This window comes from Emydura macquarii, unplaced genomic scaffold, assembly GCF_026122565.2.
Source record: "Emydura macquarii macquarii isolate MOO-44397 ecotype Brisbane River unplaced genomic scaffold, CSIRO-AGI_Emac_v2 contig_302, whole genome shotgun sequence".
Classification (NCBI taxonomy): Eukaryota; Metazoa; Chordata; order Testudines; family Chelidae; genus Emydura; species Emydura macquarii.
Window position 1 is genome coordinate 225,790 of NW_027130439.1, and position 24,035 is coordinate 249,824.

General features: G+C 39.3%; 1 protein-coding gene across 1 annotated transcript in view; it reads right to left on the reverse strand.

Moving 5' to 3' along the window:
* BANK1 (B cell scaffold protein with ankyrin repeats 1) overlaps window positions 1-24,035 on the reverse strand; it is a 211,844-nt gene that overhangs the window by 22,130 nt on the left and 165,679 nt on the right. The window contains exon 10 of the mRNA XM_067553845.1: window positions 18,305-18,577. Within this exon, the coding sequence (XP_067409946.1) occupies window positions 18,305-18,577 (273 nt within the window). The remainder of the gene's footprint in view (window positions 1-18,304; window positions 18,578-24,035) is intronic.

Genomic DNA, 24,035 nt, shown 5'->3' on the forward strand with positions numbered 1-24,035 from the left:
AACCAGTTTGTCATCTTCCTAGTAGTTTGCAAAGAATCTTTATCTAGTCCAAGAATTTTAAAAAACCTTTTCAACAGTGTTTTTGATAAGAACATTTTGTATTTTAAATTACTGAAATCTTCCTGCTTCATCTTCATCTAATGTTCACTATTGCCCCCATTTTACAATGTTATCAAGGCGCTCTACATATACCGCCAGCACTATATTATTTTCTTTAATTAACGCTGATGATCTTATCACACTAAAAACAGTGTAAAATAGAAAATTGCAATTCTTCTAATATCTTTGTGGGGATTTCTGTTGGAAAGATTTGAAATAAGAACCAAATTTTACAGAGAATGGTCATTTCTGCCATTAAACATTTTAAAAATCTTTTCAGTAGTGGCTCATAATTTGCTTCATGTTATTTTTCAAGATGGGTGGTAATATTAGATGTTGATATAAATATATTTGTCTGATGGATTTTAAAGTTTTCTTGTAAAGATTTTGGGTATCCTAGTTTAACTGTCTTTGCTATATATCATCTTGATTTTTCTTTTATTGTTATTTATTTATTTATTTATTTTGATAAATCTTACACCAAAAATGATTAAATCTGGCTTTTCCTAGCATTAACCTTTAATCTGATTGTTTTTGTGAACTTTATGGATAATATTTTAATCTATTTAAGTCAACTTGCTCTTGAGTATGTTTGATCATTACATTTATTAGTTATATTCTGACTAATTCACTAATAATGCAATTATTGCAGTTTCTTGCTGCTGCTGTCAGGTTTCCTGTGAGGAGCAAAATGACATTTCCTCCTTTGTGAATGAGACTCAGGACAATGTGTGTGGAGGGATTAGAGGACAAGGAATTGTTATCTTTGTCCAAATAAAAGAGATAAATTATGCCTTGCATTAAGTACATTGATGAAACCAGAAGCTGTGAATGTGCGTTTTGGGATACCATTTCCCCCCAAAGGCTTACACATGCTTCTGTGAGGTTATGTTTATTTTGCCAAATGTACCGAATTATCTAAGATGCATCTATTCTTCTTAGGGAAATTTACTTATAATGTAAAGGGCCAGGCCACAGTGCCATTTAAGCTCAGGATTCAGGCTTCATGCACGTGTGGGGAGGGGAAATTATGAAAGGAGGGCCTCTGCACTGCAGGATAGGTCTTCAGACAACCTTGCTTAGAATGGTAAGGAAGGTGCTGATGGAAGCAAGCCAAGGGAGTGGTCACAAGCTCCATGCTTTGGGAATGCAACTCTCAACACACTGCACAAGTGTCGTGAATACACTGAAAAACTGGACCAACACATAAGCTTTTCTGATGCCCAGGAATGACCCTAGGGGTTTTGCCAGCCAGGATAGAAAATGTTTTTGGTGCCACTCCAACTCACCTCCAAAACAAGCAGCTGAGCAAAAAACAAACAAACCAAAATGGCCAGAAGAGAAAAACAAAATCAAAACAAAAAAACCACAGCTGAGTATTATGGAGCCCCCTGAAAATTGGCACTCAGGGCGACTATCCTGCTTGTCTATCCTAGACATGGCCCTATTGAGATCCATTCCTCCCTTCAGTTTTAGGGGGTTAGATCTCACCTCTCTGACTCTCTCACCTTTACCTCCATAGAGTCCAACTAGTCCAACTGCATTATTTTTTCTCTATTGTGGGCTTTTTTCTCCTGTTTGTACGTATAGGGTTATTTTCCTTTCAAAGTAGGGGACAATAAAGTAACCACAACATAGAGATACAGTTGTGATTATTACTGCATAAAAAGGCATCTGTACTCTATTTTATACCAGTATTGTTAAATCAATATCTGGGGTATGAGAATTAAGAGCAGAATTTTTAACAAAATCATCAATAGGGGAAATGAAGTGAATCCAGGATGAGGACTCTCAACAATATCCCTGATTGGGAAGTACTTTAATTTATAGGCTTTGAGATTTCTGCTGAGTTTTGAAACGCTGGAGTAATCAGAAATGAAATTTGTCTTCCAGCTGTTGAAAGTAAAATTGTTAAAAGCACTCTGCATCTTGCTGAGCTGATTTCAGCTGGCAACAAACACTCAGTGTGGGTGAAGTAAGTGAAAACAAATTAATCCAATTTCTGGAATGACTGAAGATGTATATGCATATTGCTCTATAATGGACACATGTACAGAGATGAATCAAGTAATTTGCTCTACCACCCATATGCTGTAACATCTTGTATGGTGTTGAAATACTATATGGGGAAGGGCTTGTTTGTATGATAGCGTTAAATTATTCTGTGTATGTTCATATCCTGTCCTTTCACACATAAAGAAGAATAAAAAAGGTGAAAAGGGCATCAGTAAAGCAAACATCCTTTTTATGGCCAAGATATCACAATCTATTTTCACCCAAGGCAGGGTATCTATTTTCTGAGCCTTTCTGCTTTGGGAAATTCAGGTAAGAAGCTGTGCACTTATATTATACTTATTTATCCAACATATACGTACAATGATCTCCAAGATATTAAAAAGATGGTCTTTTCAATTTATATTCATATTATGGCTGATTAAGGCATGTGTGTGCGTGCGCATGTATGTCAAAAAACAGAAATCCTTCTTAAAATATAAATGAAAAACCAATACACTTTACATACAATACATAGATAAATATATCCCAGAGAAAAACTGTCAACATGGAGTTAAGATTGAGAGTACATGTCACTAGTTTAGGATACAATGCATTACAGGAATGTTATAATCATCCACCCCAACTATTATAAACCCACAAAATTCAGCTTTCATGGTTCAATTTAAAAAGAAATACAAACATGGTAAGTATGAAAATGCACAGGTATTGTACCTAAATAACCTTAACTTTGCCTTGTAGTCACATTATGCATTAACCATATGTTTTATGATTAAGACATTTCAGAGTTTGTATCTCACATTACACTGATCTCTAAAGAAATATTACATTTTTTTCACTCCCCTCCCCCCAACCATGGGGTCACTACAAGACTGTTAAAATTGTTTAGGTGCCCTAGCTGCATTTACATAAAATGTCTGGATTTCTTGTAAGCATGTACTATAATCCAATTAACTCTCTCATGTAAGGAAAGCTGGAGAGCAAGAAGCAGCTGTAAACAGATTATAGCAGGGAAGGGAAACAGAAAACAAATACTTGAAAGCACGACTGCACTGATACCTTGGAAAAATGCCAAATGACAGAGTTGCAAAACTACTGAATCCATGGAGCTCTGATTGAGATGAAAGGGGCAGATGACACTTGTTAGAGTTATTGTTTCAGGCTCTGCAGATGCAGGCAGGTAATACTACATTGTTTTAACCCTGAAAACTTGAACCACAACCCTAATGACCTGAAAATACTTTTAAATGAAATCTCAGATTCTGGAGCACAATTCTGTGACAAAGGATCTGTTCTTAGCAGGGTACTTATAACCACAACTGCATCACTTAGGAAACATTGATAAATACTAATCACAACATTTGAAAAAAATTCTACACTGGGATTCAGGGCTAAGTGATATTGTGAGTTAATTAATTCACCAGGATTGTATTCAATGTTCACATCTTAACTAGGTCAGCAAATGGAATAAGTTGGTTAGTTTCAAAACTGAATACCTGGTCAAGTCATAAAACCATCACACAATTAACTACAATCACAGCATCTGATCGAGAGAAGGCCAAGAATGAAATAGTAGGGGTAGGTTACAAAAAACAGGGTTATGGTGCACTGATAGACCTATGTACAGAATTATTTCTAACTTTGCTTACTGCAATTATTGTATTATTTAAATGTCATCCAAGCTGTGCATGGCATTTAGACAAATAAAACTGACACAGGGGACAATACCTGGGGGAAACTAAAATCTACATTTAGACAAAACACAGCGAGGGATTGCATTAAACAGAGGACACCAGGGAGGGAATTCAGAAGAATGAGGGTTGTAACAGTTAGAGGTCATGAGTTACACTGATTGTTATGTTCACATCTTGTTAGTTATTTTTGGCTTCTTTTGTTTTGTTCTTTTGTACATTTAGTTTGTTATTAACATTCGAAGTGCTGCCTTACAATGAAAGCTAGGGCAGAGGTCATCAGTGGAAGTCTAACAAAAAGAAGTTAATTTTGCATAAGGTCACTGCTCTCTAACATTCATGAGCAGTGGGAAAACTCACATTTAAAATATTAAAATAAAATTTAAAAATCTTGGGGGGGAGGGGGTCACAAAGTGAAATCAACAAGGTGACTGGAATGTTATGAATAGTGTGAGCTAGAGTGTTGCTCGGACAACACACCCATGCACAGAAATAAGGGGTACTCAACATTCCCCCTTACAACCCTGCGAAGGCTACCTGGACGTTGGGTCCAAGTGCACAGGAATAAGTCATCAGGAAAACTAAGAAACTAGATTAACACAGCTGAGCTGGTTGCAGACTATGTCATTTGTTGCTGGCATATAGTGTGCCTAAAGACGCAATCTAGCCGCATATGAATGCACAACAAAAATAAGTGATTTCTTTAAAATAAACAAACAAATGATAAATAGTGGTCTAGCAACAGTCACCGCTTATTAACAGAATTTTAGGCAGCTACAAAGACAGCTTCAAAATACTTGCAGACGTCATCTGGTATCAAATTACTATATCAATAATATTGTTTGCAGAAGGCCAAAGCACACTTGCTGAAAAATATACAGACAGTGTCATAACTGTGCATCATAACTTACAGAGATTATTGTCATCCTTTGTATCATGTAACTATGTAATTCATTAATCAAAGGTATCCTCCGTTTTTCCTCTGAACAATGGCAATGTGAAAACACATTAATCCTGAAACCCACTAGCAATTCTATTTCCAATTTACTATCATAGTCTGTCAGACATAAGATGACAAATTTGGTTGTAAGGAAACACCAAACCCTTATATAATAATATTTTATGGGTTTTTCCAGCAAATAAGAGAATACTGGGGGAAAGAGTCAGGTGGATTGATAAATCAATAGACTGTAACATTAAATTGCTGGGTGCTAATGTACTTGCCAGGCAAGAGACCACCCCAAGAAATCTTGCTCTGCAGCTTCTCTTAGTAGGTAGATATACCGTAATTAGAAGTTAGAAGACCTCTCACAGTGCAACTCAGGAATATTTGGTTCATTATAAAAATGGAACAATTACCTGTTGTCTAAAAAATTGAATACATTTATTAGGCTTTGGAGTCCCATTTCGCTTTGTTTTGTTGTACAGAGAGAAGTGATAGATACTGTATGTATTTGCTTTGATCATTATTCTATGTATATCTATAGTTTCTTCATTGCTACTGACTGAAAAACTGCAGTCTTGCAACAAAGCACAGTGGGCTGGAAATCTCCTGTCTCATGCATGGCACATTGTTGACAGAATGCAAGGAAGTTACATCTAACCTTCTGCAAAACTTATATATTAACAAAATAAACTCAGGCAAAGAAAAAGGTCTCATTCTCCTGTCATGAGAAGAGTATTTGTGTATATGCATGCATAATGTGATGTCCACAGTGTGCTCATCTTCTGTATGTGCTGCAGAAAAAGTTAGTGTGGCACTCCAAAAGGACAAATAGTAAAGGCAAAATTCCTTACGCAGCATGGACTTGAACCAAAGTCTGTTGAAGTCAATGGGAGTCTTTCCAGTGATTTCACTGGGCTTTGATCAGGTCTTATGTTCCCCTCTGTAAAGAGGTTCAATCACCACAGAAGCACCTCCTTGTGGCCAGAAGTGTTGTAATAGCTGTCTCTCATATGGAACCCCTCTGCCAATGGTCACTCCGGTGGTCTCTCTTTTCAAAACATGGTCCTTTGGCCAGGTCATACTTTAGTCCATCCTTTCTGGGTGGAGAGTTCAACCCATCTATAATCCAATAATCTTACAACAGGTCTGTCTGTCTCTGGGCTTCGTGGTCCTTATACCTTACCTCAGGGATTTTCAACCCACCTTTCTTGGTGGCTGGTAGGGGAACGTAGGCACCCCCTCAACTCTGTGTTTCAGCTCAGGGACCCTGCAGCTAGCAATCTAAGTCTATCCCCTCATAGTCCATGCTGCCTCCCTGAACCACATCTTACTTCTTCTATCCCCCTGAGAGTAACTGCAGACTCTATCCTTGCACCCCTTATTATTACTACTTCTTTTTTGGGTTTGTGGTGCAGCAGACTCACCTCCTGAGTCTGTGACCGCCATTCACTAGATTTCATAGATAGACTTTAAATCTTAACCTGTCACCTTTCCCACTCTTATTAAAGAACTGCAGAACAGCTTTTGTAATTGGGCTCCATTTTCCTTGTATTCTGGATGGTTGTTGCAAAGAAAATTTTGTTATGCCAAGCCTTCTGAGTTTTCCATATAAATATTTCCTTTCACTGGTACAGTCTTTACAGTTCCATAAGAGATGATCTATCATTTCCCGCACCTTACATGTTTTGCATAATATTTGTTTATTAGAAATAGATCACTGTTTAATACACAATGACCTGTTAAAATTCTGAATAGAGTCACATCACTTTTCCTCTCAGGGCCTTAGATTCTATCAACATTTTCAGCTACTGAGCATACTTCATGCATTTCCCCCCTCCCTCTGTTTCATGTGCCCACAGTTTTTGCCATTCCTTCCTTAGCTCATTTTTTATTGTGTTTAAATTCTAGATTGCTTAAGGCCAACTTGTTCATGCTTACTAGCATTTTTTTTACCACTTTGTCTGCCAATTCTTTGCCAGCTATCTCCACGTGTGCTGGGATCCATGCTATTACTATGGTCACATCCATTTGCACCACTATGGGGCATATGATAGTCTATAAAATCAAGAATGGGGTGGAGAAAGTGAATAAGGAAGTGTTATTTACCTCTGCAAGTAACAAAAGAACCAGGGATGATTCTAGTGAAATTAATAAGCAGCAGGTTTACAACAAACAAAAGCAAGTAATTATTCACTCAACACACTGTCAACCTAAGGAACTCATAGCCAGGAGATGTTGTGAAGGCCAAAAGTATAACTGGGTTAAAAAAAGATTTAGGTTCGCACAAGGAGTATAGGTCCATTGGTTCTGTTCAATATCTTTATCACTGATTTAGATAATGGCATAGAGTACACTTATAAAGTTTGTGGATGATACCAATCTGGGAGAGGTTGCAAGTGCTTTGGAGGCTAGGATTAAAATTCAAAATTATCTGGACAAACTGGAGAAATGATCCAAAGTAAATAGGATGAAATTCAGTATGGACAAATGCAAAAACTACTCTACTTAGGAAGGAATAATCAGTTGCATACATACAAAATGGAAAATGATTGCCTATGAAGGAGTACTGCGGAAAGGAATCTGGAGGTCATAGTGGATCACAAGCTAAATATAAGTCAACAGCGTAACCCTGTTCCAAAAAAAGAAAACATCATTCTGGATGTATTAGCAGGAGTGTTGTAAGCAAGACACAAAAAATAATTCTTCCGCTTTACTCAATGCTGATAAGGCTTTAACATGAGTATCGTATCCAGTTCTGGGTGTTGCGTTTCAGGAAAGATGTAGACAAACTGGAGAAAATCCAGAGAAGATCAACAAAAATGATTAAAAATCTAGAAAACATGACTTATGAGGGAAGATTGAAAAAACTAGGTTTGTTTAGTCTGGAGAAGAGAAGATTGAGAGGGGACATGATAACAGCTTTCAAGTTAATAAAATGTTGTTACAAGAAGGAGGGAGAAAAATTGGTTTCTTTAACCTCTGAGATAGGACATATGGTGCAGTCATCAGTAAATAATGGAATGCCTGTTTCTGCACTCATCTCCTTCGATAGGTCATTTATTATGACGTTAATAAGGGCTGTGCTAATGACATTCCCCTGTGGAGTTCCATTTGTAATGGAACATATGGTGAAAGAGGCCTTTCCTACCTGGACATGTATAGTTCTTTTGCTTAGAAAATCCCTTATCCAGCTCTACAGTCTTCCTACAAAATCCATGGTTACCACTTTATAGAATAGTCCCTTTCTTCGTAACACATTGTAGGCTTTTTCTATGTCCAGGAAGGTTACTATCATGCATTCTTTCATACTATCATGCATACTATCATGCATTCTTTGGTTCTCATGCTTTTTTTGTGCTTCTGTCTCTATCAGTACAATGTGGTCAGTCACACTCCTACCTCTTCTGAACCCACTTTGCGTTCCATCTATGAGTCTGTTTCTTTCTAGGTGTGCTACTAATCTCTCAGTCTTTTTCCATGGCTTTACTTAAACATGCTGTGAGGGCAGTTGGCCTGTATGCCTCTGGCCTGGACTGCATCTTGCTTGGTTTCTTCACTGGGACAACAGTCGCGTTTACAGTCCCTAGGTATTTCCCCTTTCCTCTAACGCTATTGTATAATTTTAGGATTATCTTCAGGCTTTCATCACCTAGTATGAAGTATTTGAGTATTTCAAAGCTTATTTTGTCCTTGTCTGGTGTGGTACTTTTGCTCCTTATCATCACTTTTTGGAGTTCCGTTATACTGAATTTTTCATTTAAAATAAGATCCACATCTTCCTCCCCCCTCTTCATCTTCTCATGATCATCATTAAGGAATGTTCTTTTCCTTCACCTAATTTCTGTCTCCTAAGTCTCACCATTACTGACTTTTTGAAACATGGTAGCCAAAATTTCTGCTTGTTCTTTGTTGGAGCTAATTACCCCATGGCCTACCACTGCAAGGCTTCATATTGTGTTGCTCTTATTCTTTATTCCATTCCTTTTCTGAAGTTGCTTGTATACCTCTGATGTATTGGTATTTTTATTTATTTTCCTGCAGTATTTCCTCCAGCTTTCTCATTTTGCCCTTTTTATAGTCCCGTGTGCAAGTGCCTTTTTTTTTTTGGTATGCCATTAATCCCTCACCATTTAGTGTAGTTTTTGCTTTCTTATATGCCTTGTTCCTTTCTTTAATTACCTGGTCACATTCCCTGTTCTACCAGAATATACATTTCCTATCTTTTATTAAGGTTGGTATCCTAGGAATAGCTAGGTTGGCTGTCTTTATAATTTCCTTAGTACAGAATTCCTCAGTATCCTCACTTCTACACTACTTGCCCACATTTTTTTTAAGTTCCAAGTGGGGATATTAGTCTCGTCTTCGGTATTTCCTTTTCCTTGATATGTAATTAATGTCAGGAAGTGGTCCACTACCCATTCCCTCCTCTCTGTAAATTTCCTAGCTGCATTTGCTCGCTATGTTACTAGAAGCTATTCCCAGGTCTTGGCAAGAGAGTCTGCTGCACTGAACCTAGTTGGTCTTCCATCATGTAATACTACTAAATTATTATCTTCAAAAAAATTGCTCTAGATCAGTGATTCTCAAATTTATTTGATAGCGCCCCTCTTGTTTGTGTCTATGGTAGTTTATGTCCTCCCTGCCACACAAGTACATATGCTGATAAAAAAATTAACATGCAACTGTCACTAAATATTAAAAACAGTAAGGCATTGATTCAAACAGAGCCTACAATCCATTGTAGTAAGACAAAAGCAAAACTGTGATTGTGGTCGATGCTTACAATTAAATGTGTGCACAGCATCATAGCAAACGGATTAACGTACAGATGGTGATGACTCTGTCTAAGTTTAACAGAGATCTGTCAAATGCACAGCGCCATCTGGGGACCTGGTATGTCTGGAGGAATCAGCGTTGCTAGTTATTCATTGCTGAAAATGTGTGCAGTAAGTTTTTTCCCCCCTAAAACTTCTCATGCCCCCTCAGAATATCTTCCACACCCCGCACCAGTTTGACAACATCTGCTCTAGATATTTTCTGTTCTTATCATTTGTCCTACTTTCCCACAATCTGTTGTGACTGTTCAGGACATTGCAGATCATGTACGGGCATGTAACATCTACAATTAAATCTATAAACTCTAATTTTCTGCATGGGTTATAAACATTAGATAGTTTGAGATGCAGTATGAGTATCAACAGCATTATACTTTATATTTAACTTTTAAATTCTAAGTCAAGGTCATTTAGATTCTCCTTAACAAAGGTTCAGACACCTCCACCCTTTCCTATTTCTCTATCAGGTCTATATATATCATATCCTGGGATTTTTTTAAGTCTAGTTTTTCTATTAGCCAAGTCTCTCATATGCATATTATATCAGGCTTTGTTTTCATATAAAAATATTTCTTTAATTTCTGCCCAGGTGCTATAAGTCTATGTGCATTCCAGCTAAAAATAGTCACCCCCATTCTTTTAATTTTCAATACTTCCTTCACTTAGGAAAGTATGGAGTTATTCCACTAATAGATTGCTAGTTCATAGGTACTTTTCAGCAACTTTAACTATAATTATCCTTTTCTCTGTTTTCTTTCTTGTCTGAGAGGTACAATGTATGACTTCAGTCACAGATGCAATCAGTCTCTTTTTCTATAAGTTGTATATCATCTCCTTTTACCCCTCTGTCACTCATCATTACTTTAGTCTCAGTATTTTGTTGCTTCCTAATTCCTGCCCACAACTGGGTATTATTTTTCCCTCCAGGTGTCACCTAGCAGCTTCTGCATATGAAATGTTGTTAATGATTTTGTTTTTTTATATTCCTCTAGCTTGCTTTGCCTCAGAACATCCTCCATATGCTGAGCTGTGTTTCTTCCATAGTTACATTTTTGTTCTGTCCCTTCCTCATAATTATTGAATGAATGGTCATGTTCCCACTTGCTGCACATTAATTTCCCTTTGCAATTATTTGCTATGTGACCAAATCTTTGACACCTGTAGCGTCTCAATGGAGAAGGTATATACTGCTTAGTTCAGAGCATGAGATACCCTAAAGTTACTTTAACTTCTTTAAATGAGACCAGAACAGCTGTTGAGGGCTTGCTATCATCGGCTCTTCCTCGAATTAGCCTCTTAATGTATCACCTTATCTTCACCTATTCATTGCTTTATTTCCTCTCTTAACATATCAAGTGACACTCCATAAACTATCCCCTTTGTTTCAGTTAGGTAGCTAGCAGCTTATTTTTATTTTTTTTAGCTTTTCTAGTACCTTTATATTAAGGAGCTTCCCTACTTGTTTTTTATTTTTGCATTCCACTAACAAGATTCCACATGTTGTTTCCTAGCTCTTACTTTATCTCCAACATTCATTTTTGAACCACACTGCAATCATCAGGTGGTTGATATCCCCTATCTTTATCCTTAGCTAGGGATTTTACTCTTACGTAATTTTTCCCAGGTCCCATGTCTCCTTCCCACTTGGTATTCCTTTGCTGGTTCTAAAGAATCTATTCTTTTCTTTTCCTTATTTTCATCCAGCCTTCCTCAATGCTTTCCCTAGCCACATTTTCTAGCCTGGTTTCTGTATCATTTGTTTCCACTTCCATCTCCGCCTGACCAGGCATTTAGCTCAGCCAACTTTCCATTCCAGCCCCAGCAGCAGCAGAGCCAGTCTTTCTAACCAGATCCCCTAAGCCTCTTGGTGCTACAAACTTCCTGCTTTATACCATCCAGCCCTATCCCAGCTGGGCTTTGTCATCCATTAAGCCTCTCTCTCTCTCTCTCTGTTAGGTGCTTCCAGGTATGTTAGTTGGCTATTCAGGCTCACATTAACCCCTTCAGGGCCTGTGTGGGGTACAACCCTCCCACCACACCCTCCAAAAGCAGTTTAAAAAGTGAGAAAATAGGAAGTTTCAGCAGTTCCTAGTTTCAAGTTAATACTTATTCCTCTCCACAAATGAAAAGGTACCCAATATTATTGCTAGCGTGTGGTCACTTCTGCTGGGAGACAATTAAATGCACACAATACTTGCAGATGGATCAGAAAGAAAACAAAATTATATCTTATTTGTGATATGCAGCTCTTAGTCCCAGATCCACAAAAGGATTAGGAACCTGCACCCTACATTTAGTTGCCTAAATCCCCAATTTAGGTGCTATTGCAATCCACAAAGCTCCCTCTCGGTGGTTGTCTTAATTCTGTAGGTGCCCAAATTCACTCAGTGCCTTAATTTCCACTATAAAAGTTCCCTGGGAACCTACGTTTCCACCTCTAGGCATGTGCCCTGCTGCCTGAGGCAGAAGTCCGAATATTTATCCTCAAACCAAAGCACCATAGTGATCTTTCAAAGCAGGTGAAGATAAGTGTACCCTTGCCTATCTCACCTCTGGGACTCAATCCACTAGAGGTGCTCGGAGCATGTCTAACTCTACACAAAATGGCCATTTCCCACTCTGCTTGATGAGACAAAGGGACAGGGGTCTCCCACCTCTCAAGTGAGTGTCCTAACCAAGGGCTATGGACTCTTTCGCACTCTTCCTCTAATCCACCCAATGGTTACTGCTTGTGCTGCAAATTCATGTGGTTTCAATGAAATGCTAGAGTGTACTCTATTCTGGAATAGATTTTGGAATGTTGTTCCATTATTGATTTTTTGGCCTGAAATCTGTCCCAGGGATAGCCACTTTTAGATACTAAAATGTTTTCATGTACTCAGAGGGGACCTGTCTGGCTCAAGGGATACATAATGGAACACAGAATACAGCACTTCACTTCACTTGGGTGAAGCAGACTAGTAAAAGCCCTTGAGAGCTCTTTAATGACACATATGGAGCAAGTTTGTGACTTCATTCTAGATCCTGCTGGACCAGATGTGCACGTAACAAAAAACACTGATGACAATTAACACCCTTATTGGTGGGCTCAGAAAGGAGGTAAGTGCCTGGTGAAGGAGGGATAGTAAATGTATCCCCTCAAGCCTTGAGGCAGTCCTCAAAAGTCAGAGTTGGGGCACACTGCTGGGCATTGTGGGAAAGCTTGCACCAGTTCTGAGGATAAAGCACGGAAATCGGGCTCCAGGACTTTTAATCTGGCACCTCTAACGAGCATTATGACTTCACTGTAAAATAAAAAAAAAAATCCTTCAATACATTTTTTTTAACAATTGTTTTGATAGCATATAATTGGAACCATATTGAAATAACCTGGTGAGGAATATTAGGAATTTAAGGAACGGAGAGGGAGCACACAGAGAATAAACGCCATCTGGACAAAGCACCATTTGGCACCGTTTTGCAGTTTCATCTCTTGATGAACCTGTCATATAAAAACAGAATATTTACACTGGTCTAAATTAAACAACAAGCAGGGATTCACTGAACTGTTTATTAAAGATGCAACATAGTGAATGGAGTGTTCAGGATAGAAGTTTGCATGTTCAGTATAATCTGGCAAAATTTACATGGGATTAGATAAACTTTATCAGAATTAAAAAAAATTTTTTTTTTAAATGAGGGGAGTCTCCTAGCTGACAGGTTATAAACATTAAAACATATAAAACATTAAATTACTGATCTCTTTGCTTTCATCTGCTGGGAGACACAGGGCCAGCTGCTCAACTTGTGTAAATTATTTTAGCTCAATGGAAGTCAATGGAGCTATGGCAATTTACCCCAGCTGAGCATCCGGCCATCAGCCTTTAAAGCGTGGTCCAACTCTGAAAAGTGACTGTGTATAAATGGCATCATGGGGTCCCATGTTCAATGCCTCTAAATCTGCAATTCCCAAATTGTGGTCTGCAGGGCATTTCGTGGTGATCTGTGCTGAGGTGTGAATTGAATTCTTGTAGGCTAAGTCCTCATAGGCTGGCAGAGAAACCCAGTCATCTTGTTGGTAGATCAGGGAACAATGGGGAGCCTGCTCTAGGATCCGATTGACCTGTTCCCTGTGCCTGTTAGCCTTAGGGTGATATTCTGATGAGATAAGGGACTCCATGCTAAGAAGCTTAAAAAACTCACATAAAAAATGGAAGATGAACTATGGACCTTGATCTGACATGATACTGGTTGGCAGTCCATGGCACTAGAAAATGTTTTCCAAAAAGAGGCACACTGTTTCCTGGGAGGTAGGGATTTCATGGCAAGAGACAAATTGTGCCATTATGAGCAGGAGGTCGACCATGACTAGCACCACCATGCACCCATGACAGCAGAGCACAATGAAATCTAGAGACACGGCGTACCAAGGCTGGAGTTGGAGGGACAAAGGCTGGAGTGGCTTTGAGCACAAGTTCCTCTGTGAGCCCAAAGGTCACAGAATTTAATGTATTTCTTGACATAAGAGCTGTCACAGGGCACCTCTGTCACTGCCTGGTGTACTTCATTGCCTGGCCAGTTCATGCGCTCTCACAGGCACAAACACACACCAGGTTATTATCTTTCACCAAGATGTGTATTTATTCTTGTCTTACAAGACAATGCAGGCTTACACCAGGGAAGTAATGCAGGCTTACAGCCAGGGAAGGCTTCCATGACACCTTCACGCCTCAGCCCAGGCTCACCCTTCTGAGCTGCCCCTTGCTTTCAATTACCTCATTAGCCCAGAGATCACCACTCAGGTGTGCACAATCCCCCAACAGAAAGCGTATAATTGGCTTCAATTAAGCCTGCTCCTTCCCTGTACGGCAGCGACCCAGTGACAGTACCGTGTCACAAGTACTCAGAGCTGGCCACCAGAAACGCTATGAAAAAAAAGCCCTGCATTTTAGACAGGCCAAAGTGTTCAGAAAGCAGCATGTTGTGACAAAGTATTAAAATCTGGAGTCCAGGCTGTAGGGGCATAGGGACATAAATTGGTTCCTTGTGATAAAGGATCCTACCCTGCAGCTGGTACTCTGAGTTGGGCTAAGTGTCTACATTACCCAGGGTCTGACGGATCTGAGTGGCAAAGATCATGAGGCAGCCAGGACGGAATGGAGGCCATCAGGCTGCTGTCACCTGTTCCGTCGACAAAGATGGATGATCTGAAGACTGGAAAATGGTTCTGCACCAGGATCAATATATCCATCCTTGCGGAACAGTGCATCTGCTTTTCTGTTCCTGGCCCCAGGACGGTAAGACACCACAAAGTCAAACCAGGAAAAACCAGTGGATCTGGAGTTGATTGAGGTGTCTGGCCATGCAGAGATTCTGATGTTCTTGTGCTGGGCAAAGAGAATGTTGGGGGAATGGAGGTCTCTCTATTTCCCCACTCTTAGTTCTGTCCCATTTTAATTTCCTTTGTCTAATGACCACCCTGTAAGTAGGGTTTGGGTCTTCTTTTACATGTTTATTCAGCCATGTGTCACTTTGACACATAAAGCAAAATGTTTCCGCTGTAAATAGCATGCGCGGTCTTAGCCTTCTAATCTTCACATAGCAGGGCCTTTCTGAGCCTGAGACTGACTAACCACCCTTTAAAAAGGGTTCACATCTCTCTGGTTTCAGCTCTTTAGGAATAGTTTTTGAAATGCACATTCTGCACTTTCTTATAATGAGAGGTCAATTTCTATTATTCACAGTAGATTTCCCTAGAATGATTTCCACGTGTCTTGATTAAAAGACTTGAACTTAAATCTGATTTGTGACTTATTTTGTTAAGCTTGGGTCAGATGTAACATGCTGTGGCAAAGGGGTGTCTGAAAGGAGGATGGCATTGTTCATTAACAGGGTTGGAGCCTTTTAATCCATCACACAAACCTCCCAGCTTTTGTCCCATCTACATTTGAATTAGATGAATTCCTTCTCTTCACTGACTAGATGCCAGTCAGTCAAATCCCTGCTCCGCAGCATGGGAGCACTATAGCATTTCAAAGAAAGTCTCTTTCAACGTAGACAGTACAAGGTATTTTTCCCTATCCTCATTCTCCGAAACAGCAGAACCATTTTGGTTTCATTTTTCAAAAAATATGCAGCCTGAGGCAGACACCTGACATAGAAAAGGTCATCTCAAAGTTTGGCCAAGTTATAAACAACTGAAATCAGGGTCTTAGTGTTGGGTAACCTTAATAACAGGTGGTACCACCAACCCTGCCCATAGAAAAGACATGCCTCTTATTGCAGTTTTCTTGCCATTATTTGAAAAATGCAAGGTTATGTCTTTAATAAAGAGAATGGGGAATTTAAATTAAACATATCACAAGAATCTTATCTTCCATGTCCTCTCTCAGAGCATACAAGATTGAAGAAAATTAGTTTTCTAATTAAGTGATGACTTTCTAGGAAATTAGTGCAATTCTTTTATGTTCAGCTAAGTTCTGAGGAGCCTAGAGGGAAATAGCTTATGCTGATGATACCAACAACTATTTGTAATGGTTCTGTTAAATGTGGTGCAGAGGTAGAATATTCTGAGTCCAGCCACATTCATATTTGGCTGTCTGTAATGAATTACATGCTGTAACTCTGTTTTTAGAGAGAAAGTTTTAAACCCATTCCAGCCAAACACCTGTCATACTACTGTATACATTTTCACTTTCATTTCCATCCCTTAAGGGTAGTTTAAACTCTAGTATTATATATCAATATATTTATTTAACATAAAACTGAACTGAAGAAAGGAACTTTTCAATTGCAAAATAATGTTTTCTGTAATATTTAGAGATGGATGAACTGATTTGGATAAATTAAGAACCTGTGTGTGCTCAGGATACAGAAATGTTTAATCACAGATATTGAAACAACAGCTCCTAAATGCTCTTTTCCACATCTTCTTCCTCTGAGTTCAACATGTTTTACTGCTGACTTTTGATAGATGAAAGAAGAATGGACAGAATTTTAAATCAGCAAGTTTGGATAACTTGCCTTCAAGAATTTTAAAGAAGCTGGCTGAGGAACTTGCTGAACTGTTAATGTTGATTTTCAATATCTCTTAGAACAATGGGGAAGTTCCAGAAGAGAGGAAGAAAGCTAATGTTGTGCCAATATTTAAAAAGGATAAACAGGATGACCCGAGTAATTATAGGCCTGTCACTCTGACATTGATCCCAGGCAACGGAGCAGCTGATTAATAAAGACTCAATTAATAAAGAATTAATAAACAACTCGATTAATAAAGAATTAAAGGAGGGTAATGTAATTAATACCTATCAACATGGACTTATAGAAAATAGATCTTGTCAAACTAACTTGATGTCTTTTACTGATGAAATTACAAGTTGTGTTGATAAAAGTAAGAGTGTCTCTACACAGACTTGTGTAAGGTGTTTGACTTGGTACTGTGCAACATTTTGATTAAAAAACTAGTATGCTAGAAAATTAACAAGGCATACATTAAATGGACTAAAATCTGGCTAAATGATAGATCTCAAAATGTAACTATAAACAGTGCATTTCCACTGAGCGGAAGGGTTTCTAGAGGGGTCCCACAGAGATTGGTTCTTGACCCCACATTATTGACATTTTTATCAATGACCTGAAAGAACATATAAAATCATCACTGATAAAGTTTGAAAGCAACACAAAAATTGGAGGAGTGGCAAATAAGGAGGAGGACAGGTCATTGATACAGAGCGATATGGATCACTTGGTAAACTGAGTGCAAGCAACCAATGTACACTTTAATAGAGAAGTTTAAGAGGTGACTTGATTACAGTCTGTGGGCTCTTTAATCTAGCTGCTAGCAGATAAAGGTATAACATAATCTATTGGCTGGAAGTTGAAGCTAGACAAATTCACATTGGAAATAAGGCATACCTTTTTAACAGTGAGGGTAACTAACCACTGGAATAATTCACTGAGAGTTGTGGTTGGTTCTTCATCACTGACAATTTTTAAATCAAGATTTGATGTTTTTTTAAAAGAGATGGTCTAGGAATTATGTTGGGAAAGTTCTATGGCCTGTGTTATACAGGAGGTCAGACTAGATGATCACAATGGTCCCTTCTGGCCTTGGAGTCTATCAATCTATTAATCCAAAAGGAAAGCAACAAAGGACAGCACCATAAAGAAAGTTGGAAATAACCTCAGAACCACTACTGTTTTCATTGCATATTCACTGAGACTTATGTAAACCATTAAAAAATAGACTACTACTCAGTGCATCAATTTGTTTACCTGTAGAAACACATTTAAAAGAATGGATTTTAAAATAATGAAATTTATTTGTTGTATCTTGGGGAATATATTCCACCCTTTGTTAACCACTTGAAGGACACACTGAACATAATGGACCAGATCCTCAGGTGGTGTAAACTGGTGTCGCTCCACTGATTTACATCAGCTGAGGATTTGGCCCAGTAATTCTTCATCTTCCATCATATTGTGTTGCTCTTTTAGGTGATTTTGATTAGACTGAAAAAAAGCTGTATCCTCTTAGATGCTAAACTGAAATTAGCAACAGCTTGGATACTTTTTCAGTTTGTTTCAAAGGAAGACTAGGTTGATTCAAGTTTATTAATAAGCCAAGGACCTCAGCCTCAAGTTGAAGATAATATTTAGAAAATTTATATTCATCATTCACAACAGACACCTTTACCCAGAGAACCACTATTGGTCAGTAAATATCTTTAAAGAAACCTTACCTTGTACTATGTAGGGAGTATGCTCTTCTTTGATAGGGGAACACAAAGGACGAGGGGCAGGTGCTGGTGGCCGGTTTACAATAAAGGATCTGCGTTCCTTTCTTTTCTCCTCACACTCAGAGGCCAGTATCATATCATATACAGAATCATCCATATTGGCGAAAGTGTATGGATCCTCCTCATCCTCCTCAGTTTCATATTCTTTGCCAAAGTATTCTTCCAGATCTCCAGAAGTCTGGTCTCGCTCCTTGCTGCCTTCCACTGGTTTCCTTGCTGCAACATAGACAAGTTGATTTCAGTCTTCAGACTCCAAAAAGCTACATTCTAATCCCAAGATTTTCAATTTTCCAATTTGGGCACCTAAATCTATATTGAGGAGCCTAAATAAAAGTGCCTTGATTTTCTAAAGATCCTGAGCATCCCACATTTTCTATTAAAGTCCATACAGATGACTTCTAGGGGAAGAACTGCATTCTCCTTGCCTCTTCATAGCTTTGGCTAAACTTCTTAAGACTGGGAGCTAAGAGTTAGGTAACTAAATAAATGGCCTTATTTTAAAAAATACTGAGCACCCAGCAGCTCCCACTGAATATAAAAGATTTCTTATCCTTAATAGTAAAGCAAAATAAATGGCAGCTGTGGCATTCTCAGCACTTTTGAAAATCAAGTCACTTATGTGCCAAAATATAGGGCTGGTAGCCTAACTTTACATATCCATTTTTGAAAATGTTAGCCTTTGTCTCCCACATACCTTCTGTAAACATGAGGCCTCTTCCCAGGTGCCCCCTCATGGCCTAGGGACAGCCCTGCAGGTGGTCCCTCACCTCATTTTTCCTTGTGGGCCCCCAGTAACTCCATGCAACCATGCCCTCAAGTCCATCAACATTTATTAACAAAACACAGCACAAAAGTCCCACAGCATGTTACCTCAGTGCAAGCAGTCCTTAAAAATCCAACTTTGTTCACCAAACGCCAGTGACTTTTGCCATATCTCCATCTTTCTGCCAGGATAGCCACCCAGTCCTTCCTTTGTGGGTGCAATCTTGCTCTTCCCAGTGGGAGCTCCAACAGCTTCTCCGCTGGGAGCATCCCTCACTCCCCATGGTCGCACACCCCACTGTTTCTCAGGGTCCAACTCTTCAGCGAAGAGACATCAATGGGTAAGCCCCTTCACTGTTCCCTTTTCCTTGAGCCCTCGGTTCCATATCTCTGACTTAGCACCAACAGACATCTCCCACTTCTGCTGCTGCTGCCACCTTCAGCCCTCTCTAGCCATGGCTCTCTGGCTTGAAGCCTGCCATCCAGCAAAACCCTCTTGCTGCTCTCCTGCTTTCAGCCTTTTCCCTTCTGTCTCTGGCAGCTCTAATCTCCTGCCCTGACTCTCCTGGTCTCTTTCTCACAAGGCCTCATGGGGTATATTTACACCGCAGCTAGACACCCGTGGCTGACCTGTGCCAGTTGTAGATGTTCAGGCTCGGGCTCTAGGATCCTGCCAGAACCCTTAGAGACCCCAGGTGCGACCCTGCCCTCTCAATTGTCCCCAGTGGGAGCACCTGGACTGGAATAGGAGCGCTGAGCCCAGTTTCCTTTAATGGCAACAGCTATCCTGTTACACCATCTGGATTTTTTTTGTCGTTTGATCAAGTTGTATTGTAGTACTATATTATACATCATGAAAGGGTTCCCAGATGTAGTTTTACAGCTCTTGACATACTATTCCATTGTATATCACCTTTTGTAATTCATGCTAAGAATGCCTTTAAAAAAAGTTTCCTAAGTCTTTGCTTCCACTTTCCATATTCCCCCCATTCCATATATTGTGTTTTCTGGCTGGCCCTAATTGCATTCACTTTTTGCTTTCAATTTCTATTTAAAAAGCTGTAGGCAGAATTAATAATATCCCAGATTTCATTTTTGTAGACAACAATATATTAGAAGCTGGTTCAGCCAAAGAGAAAGTGATATTAAAAACAGCAGCTGGTGGATGTTTCATTTTTAAGCCAGTGGTTTTAGAAACACTTGGGCAGATGTCACAAACATACTTAACATAATTTATTAATGAGTGATTCTGAGGTCACTGAATGATGAATGTTTACAATTTCATGCTGCTAGCTACCTACGGTCCCCAAGCAAACAGAAGATCCCCAAGTAGATTTAAGTAGTGAACAGGGGTTCCCTTCATGTTGTGGTCTCCTGTGTATGTCTCTTAATGCTTTAAAACTTCTGCTGCTGTTTAAAGTGAGAAATATTTTATGTGTCTTGGAGAGTAAGGTGAGTAAGTTTTAAAAGTGATACCATGTTCACGTATAAATTGGCTATATAATTATCATCTACTATGTACTCTGGATTGCTTTAGCTATAAAAATATATTGTAAAACATATGGATGATATCCGTGATGGATTAAAAAGTCTGCAATATTCTCTATTTAATGTGAGAAATATTCTGTTTCCATGCTATTACACATTACATTTTAGTCTCAGTGGGCATTTTCATTCCCGGAACTCCAATAGGGGGCACTCTTACACCAGCAGCAAAAGAAACTTTATCTGAAGAAGGACTGAGCACTGGAATGCCTTTTAGCTATTCCTGAGCAATACCTGCAGTAAATGGCTGACTAAAAATGTGTAGCGATGACTCATTACCGTTTTCTTGGAAAAGAAACTATCATCCTAATTTAGAGAAGAAAGATCCTGATATGTTATTTTCCTTTCCTCCTTCCTCCCAAAGCGTAATGCTGAAACCAAAGCTAATACTTCATGAAAACACAGCGTGTTTTAAATGAAGAATTCATACAGGAATTGTTTCAGAGGAATCTTACATTACTTCGGGGTTCTTAACTGTCTGTGCTCAGTATGTCCATATCTACCTATTTGTTTAGGTCCATAATTAAGTTTTATAGGCATGAGACAGAGATGGAAGCATTACTAATGTATGGTGTAGCCACATATGAATTATGCAGGTTAATCCAAATTTATACCAATAAATTCTTTATTCCAAAGCTACCCCTCTCACTTATGTAGCTACTGTCATCAGGGGGTATTCCAAGAGCAGTAATGGGCACTTGGGAGCCATGGTGCCAGAGCACTGCCTCCTGGAAAGTAGATGCGCTTATCATTTGTCATCTTTACTTTTTAATATCTGCATATAAACTTGCAGCATCCTGCATGAAACCAGCTTTTTTCTTTCACATCAGAGGACTGGAGGAAATCCTAAAGGAAAAAAAAATCCTGGGGAGTAGTAAACTATCTGTGTGTATTTATGTAAAACACATATCTACTCAGGCACTATGAAGATGTGGCTAGATTAGACGGAAAAAACTATACACTAGGGTGGGGTGGGGAGACTATGGAATGTAAGTTGTGAAGGAGGTAAGGATCTAGGAAGTAGGTAATCCGTAATGCCAGGGAGATGTGAAGACTAGCAGTGAGAGGCAACCTTGTCCTAGGTAGTGAAAAGGAGCTAGGCCAAACTTAAAATGGCTGTCAACATTACTGCACAATAGCCATTACATTTATTGCACAGTAACCAGTCATAATGTAGAATTATTCATACTGAACAAAATCCTGAAGTCCTTACTCAGACAAAATAAACAATTAACAATTACTTACCCTATGGTAATTGTGGTTCTTCTTCATGGTGATACTGGATGCCACTCTAGGTTCACCGGCGACCCACATGCATGAGACTGGATTCTTTTTGCTAGCAGTGTCCCTTGGGGATTGTGCTTACACCTGTATCTCCTCATGCTCTCATGTGATGGCATAAAGGATGGGGCGACCACTGAGACCACTAGAGATTGGGGTTAAGGTGAGAATAAAATGTACTTGAACCTGGAAGGTGGCACCTGGTGTATTTTCTTGATATGTTTTGTTGTTGGTGATACAGTGGTCAGCATTTGCCAGAGAGGTCATGCTGGGTCTAACAAGCCCATATTTATGGGGAAGGTGATTCTGGCAGGATACGCCAGAATTAGACAGGAAAATGAATAGTGTGTGAGATTTTTTCACATATGACTGAAGTCTTGATCTCCACTGTGTCTGCGATCCATACCAGGAACTCTTGGAATGCTTTGAAATCATCCAGCATTGGTATCAATGCTGAGGCAACCACCTTGCCAGCTGATGATGAGGAAAAATGTTTGAGGGGCAATGCCAGATGCTGATGGATTTGTGCCTGCAGGTCCCACTCATCCTGGTACTCTGGTGTCTGCAACCTTGCCAATGAGGCTGCTGGAGAGGAAGGTCTTCTCTTTCTTGATGGAGAAGAGTGGCTCCCCAAGGTTTGCGAAGGAGGACCTTTTAGCCTCAGCAAAGCCAGATTGGTATCCTGTATGAATACAGGTGGCTGGAAGATTGCTGACAGGACTGATGCCAGTCCTGATGCAATGGCTGAGATATAGAAATCACAGAACTGTAGGACTGGAAGGAACCGCGAGAGGTCATCTAGTTCAATCCCCTGCATTTATGGCAGGACTAAGTATTACCCAGGCTATCCCTGTCAGGTATTTGTCTAACCTGCTCTTAAAAATCTCCAGTGATGGAGATTCCGCAACCTCCCCAGGCAATTTATTCCAGTGTTTAACTACCCTGACCATTAGGAAGTTTTCCTAATCTAAACTGCCCTTGCTACAATTTAAGCCCATTGCTTCTTGTCCTATCCTCAGAGGTTAAGGAGAACAATTTTTCTCCCTCCTCCTTGTAATAACCTGTTATGTACTTGAAAACTGTTATCATATCCCTTCTCAGTCTTCTTTTCTATAGACTACACAAGCCCAAATTTTTCAATCTTCCCTCATAGGTCATGTTTTCTAGATCTTTAATCATTTTGTTGCTCATCTCTGGACTTTCTCCAATGTGTCTACATCTTTCCTGAAATGTGGCACCCAAAACTGGATACAATACTCATGTTAAGGCCTTATCAGCATGGAATAAAGCAGAAGAATTACTGTTTGTGTCTTGCTTACAACACTCCTGCTTATACATCCCAGAATGATGTTTGCTTTTTTTGGACCCCCAGATTCCTTTCTGGAGTACTCCATTCTAGGCAGTCATTTCCCATTTTGTATGTGTGCAACTGATTGTTTCTTCCTAAGTGGAGTACTTTGCATTTCTCCTTATTGAATTTTAATCCTATTTACTTCAGATCATTTCTCCAGTTTTTCCAGATCATTTTGAATTTTAATCCTAACCTGCAAAGCACTTGCAACCCCTCCCAGTTTATTATCATCTGGAAACTTTATAAGTGTACTCTCTGTGCCATTATCTAAATCATGGATGAAGATATTAAACAGTATCCAGAACTGATTCCTGCGGGAACCTACTCAATATGCCCTTCAAGCTTGACTGTGAATTACTGATGATTACTCTCTGAACAGTTTTCCAACCAGCTATGCACCCACCTCGTAGTAGCTCCATCTAGGTGTTATTTCCCTAGCTTGTTTATGAGAAGGTCATGCGAGACAGCACCAAAAGCCTTACTAAAGTCAAGATATACAACATCTACTGCTTCCTCCCATCCACAAGGCTCGTCACCTTGTAAAAGAAAGCTATCAGGTTAGTTTGACACGATTTATTCTTGATCAATCCATGCTGACTGTTACTTATAACCTTATTACCTTCTAGGTATTTGCTAATTGATTGCTTAATTATTTCCTCCATTATCTTTCTGAGTACTAAAGTTAAGATGACTGGTCTGTAAATTCCCGGCTTGTCCTTATTCCCCTTTTTTATA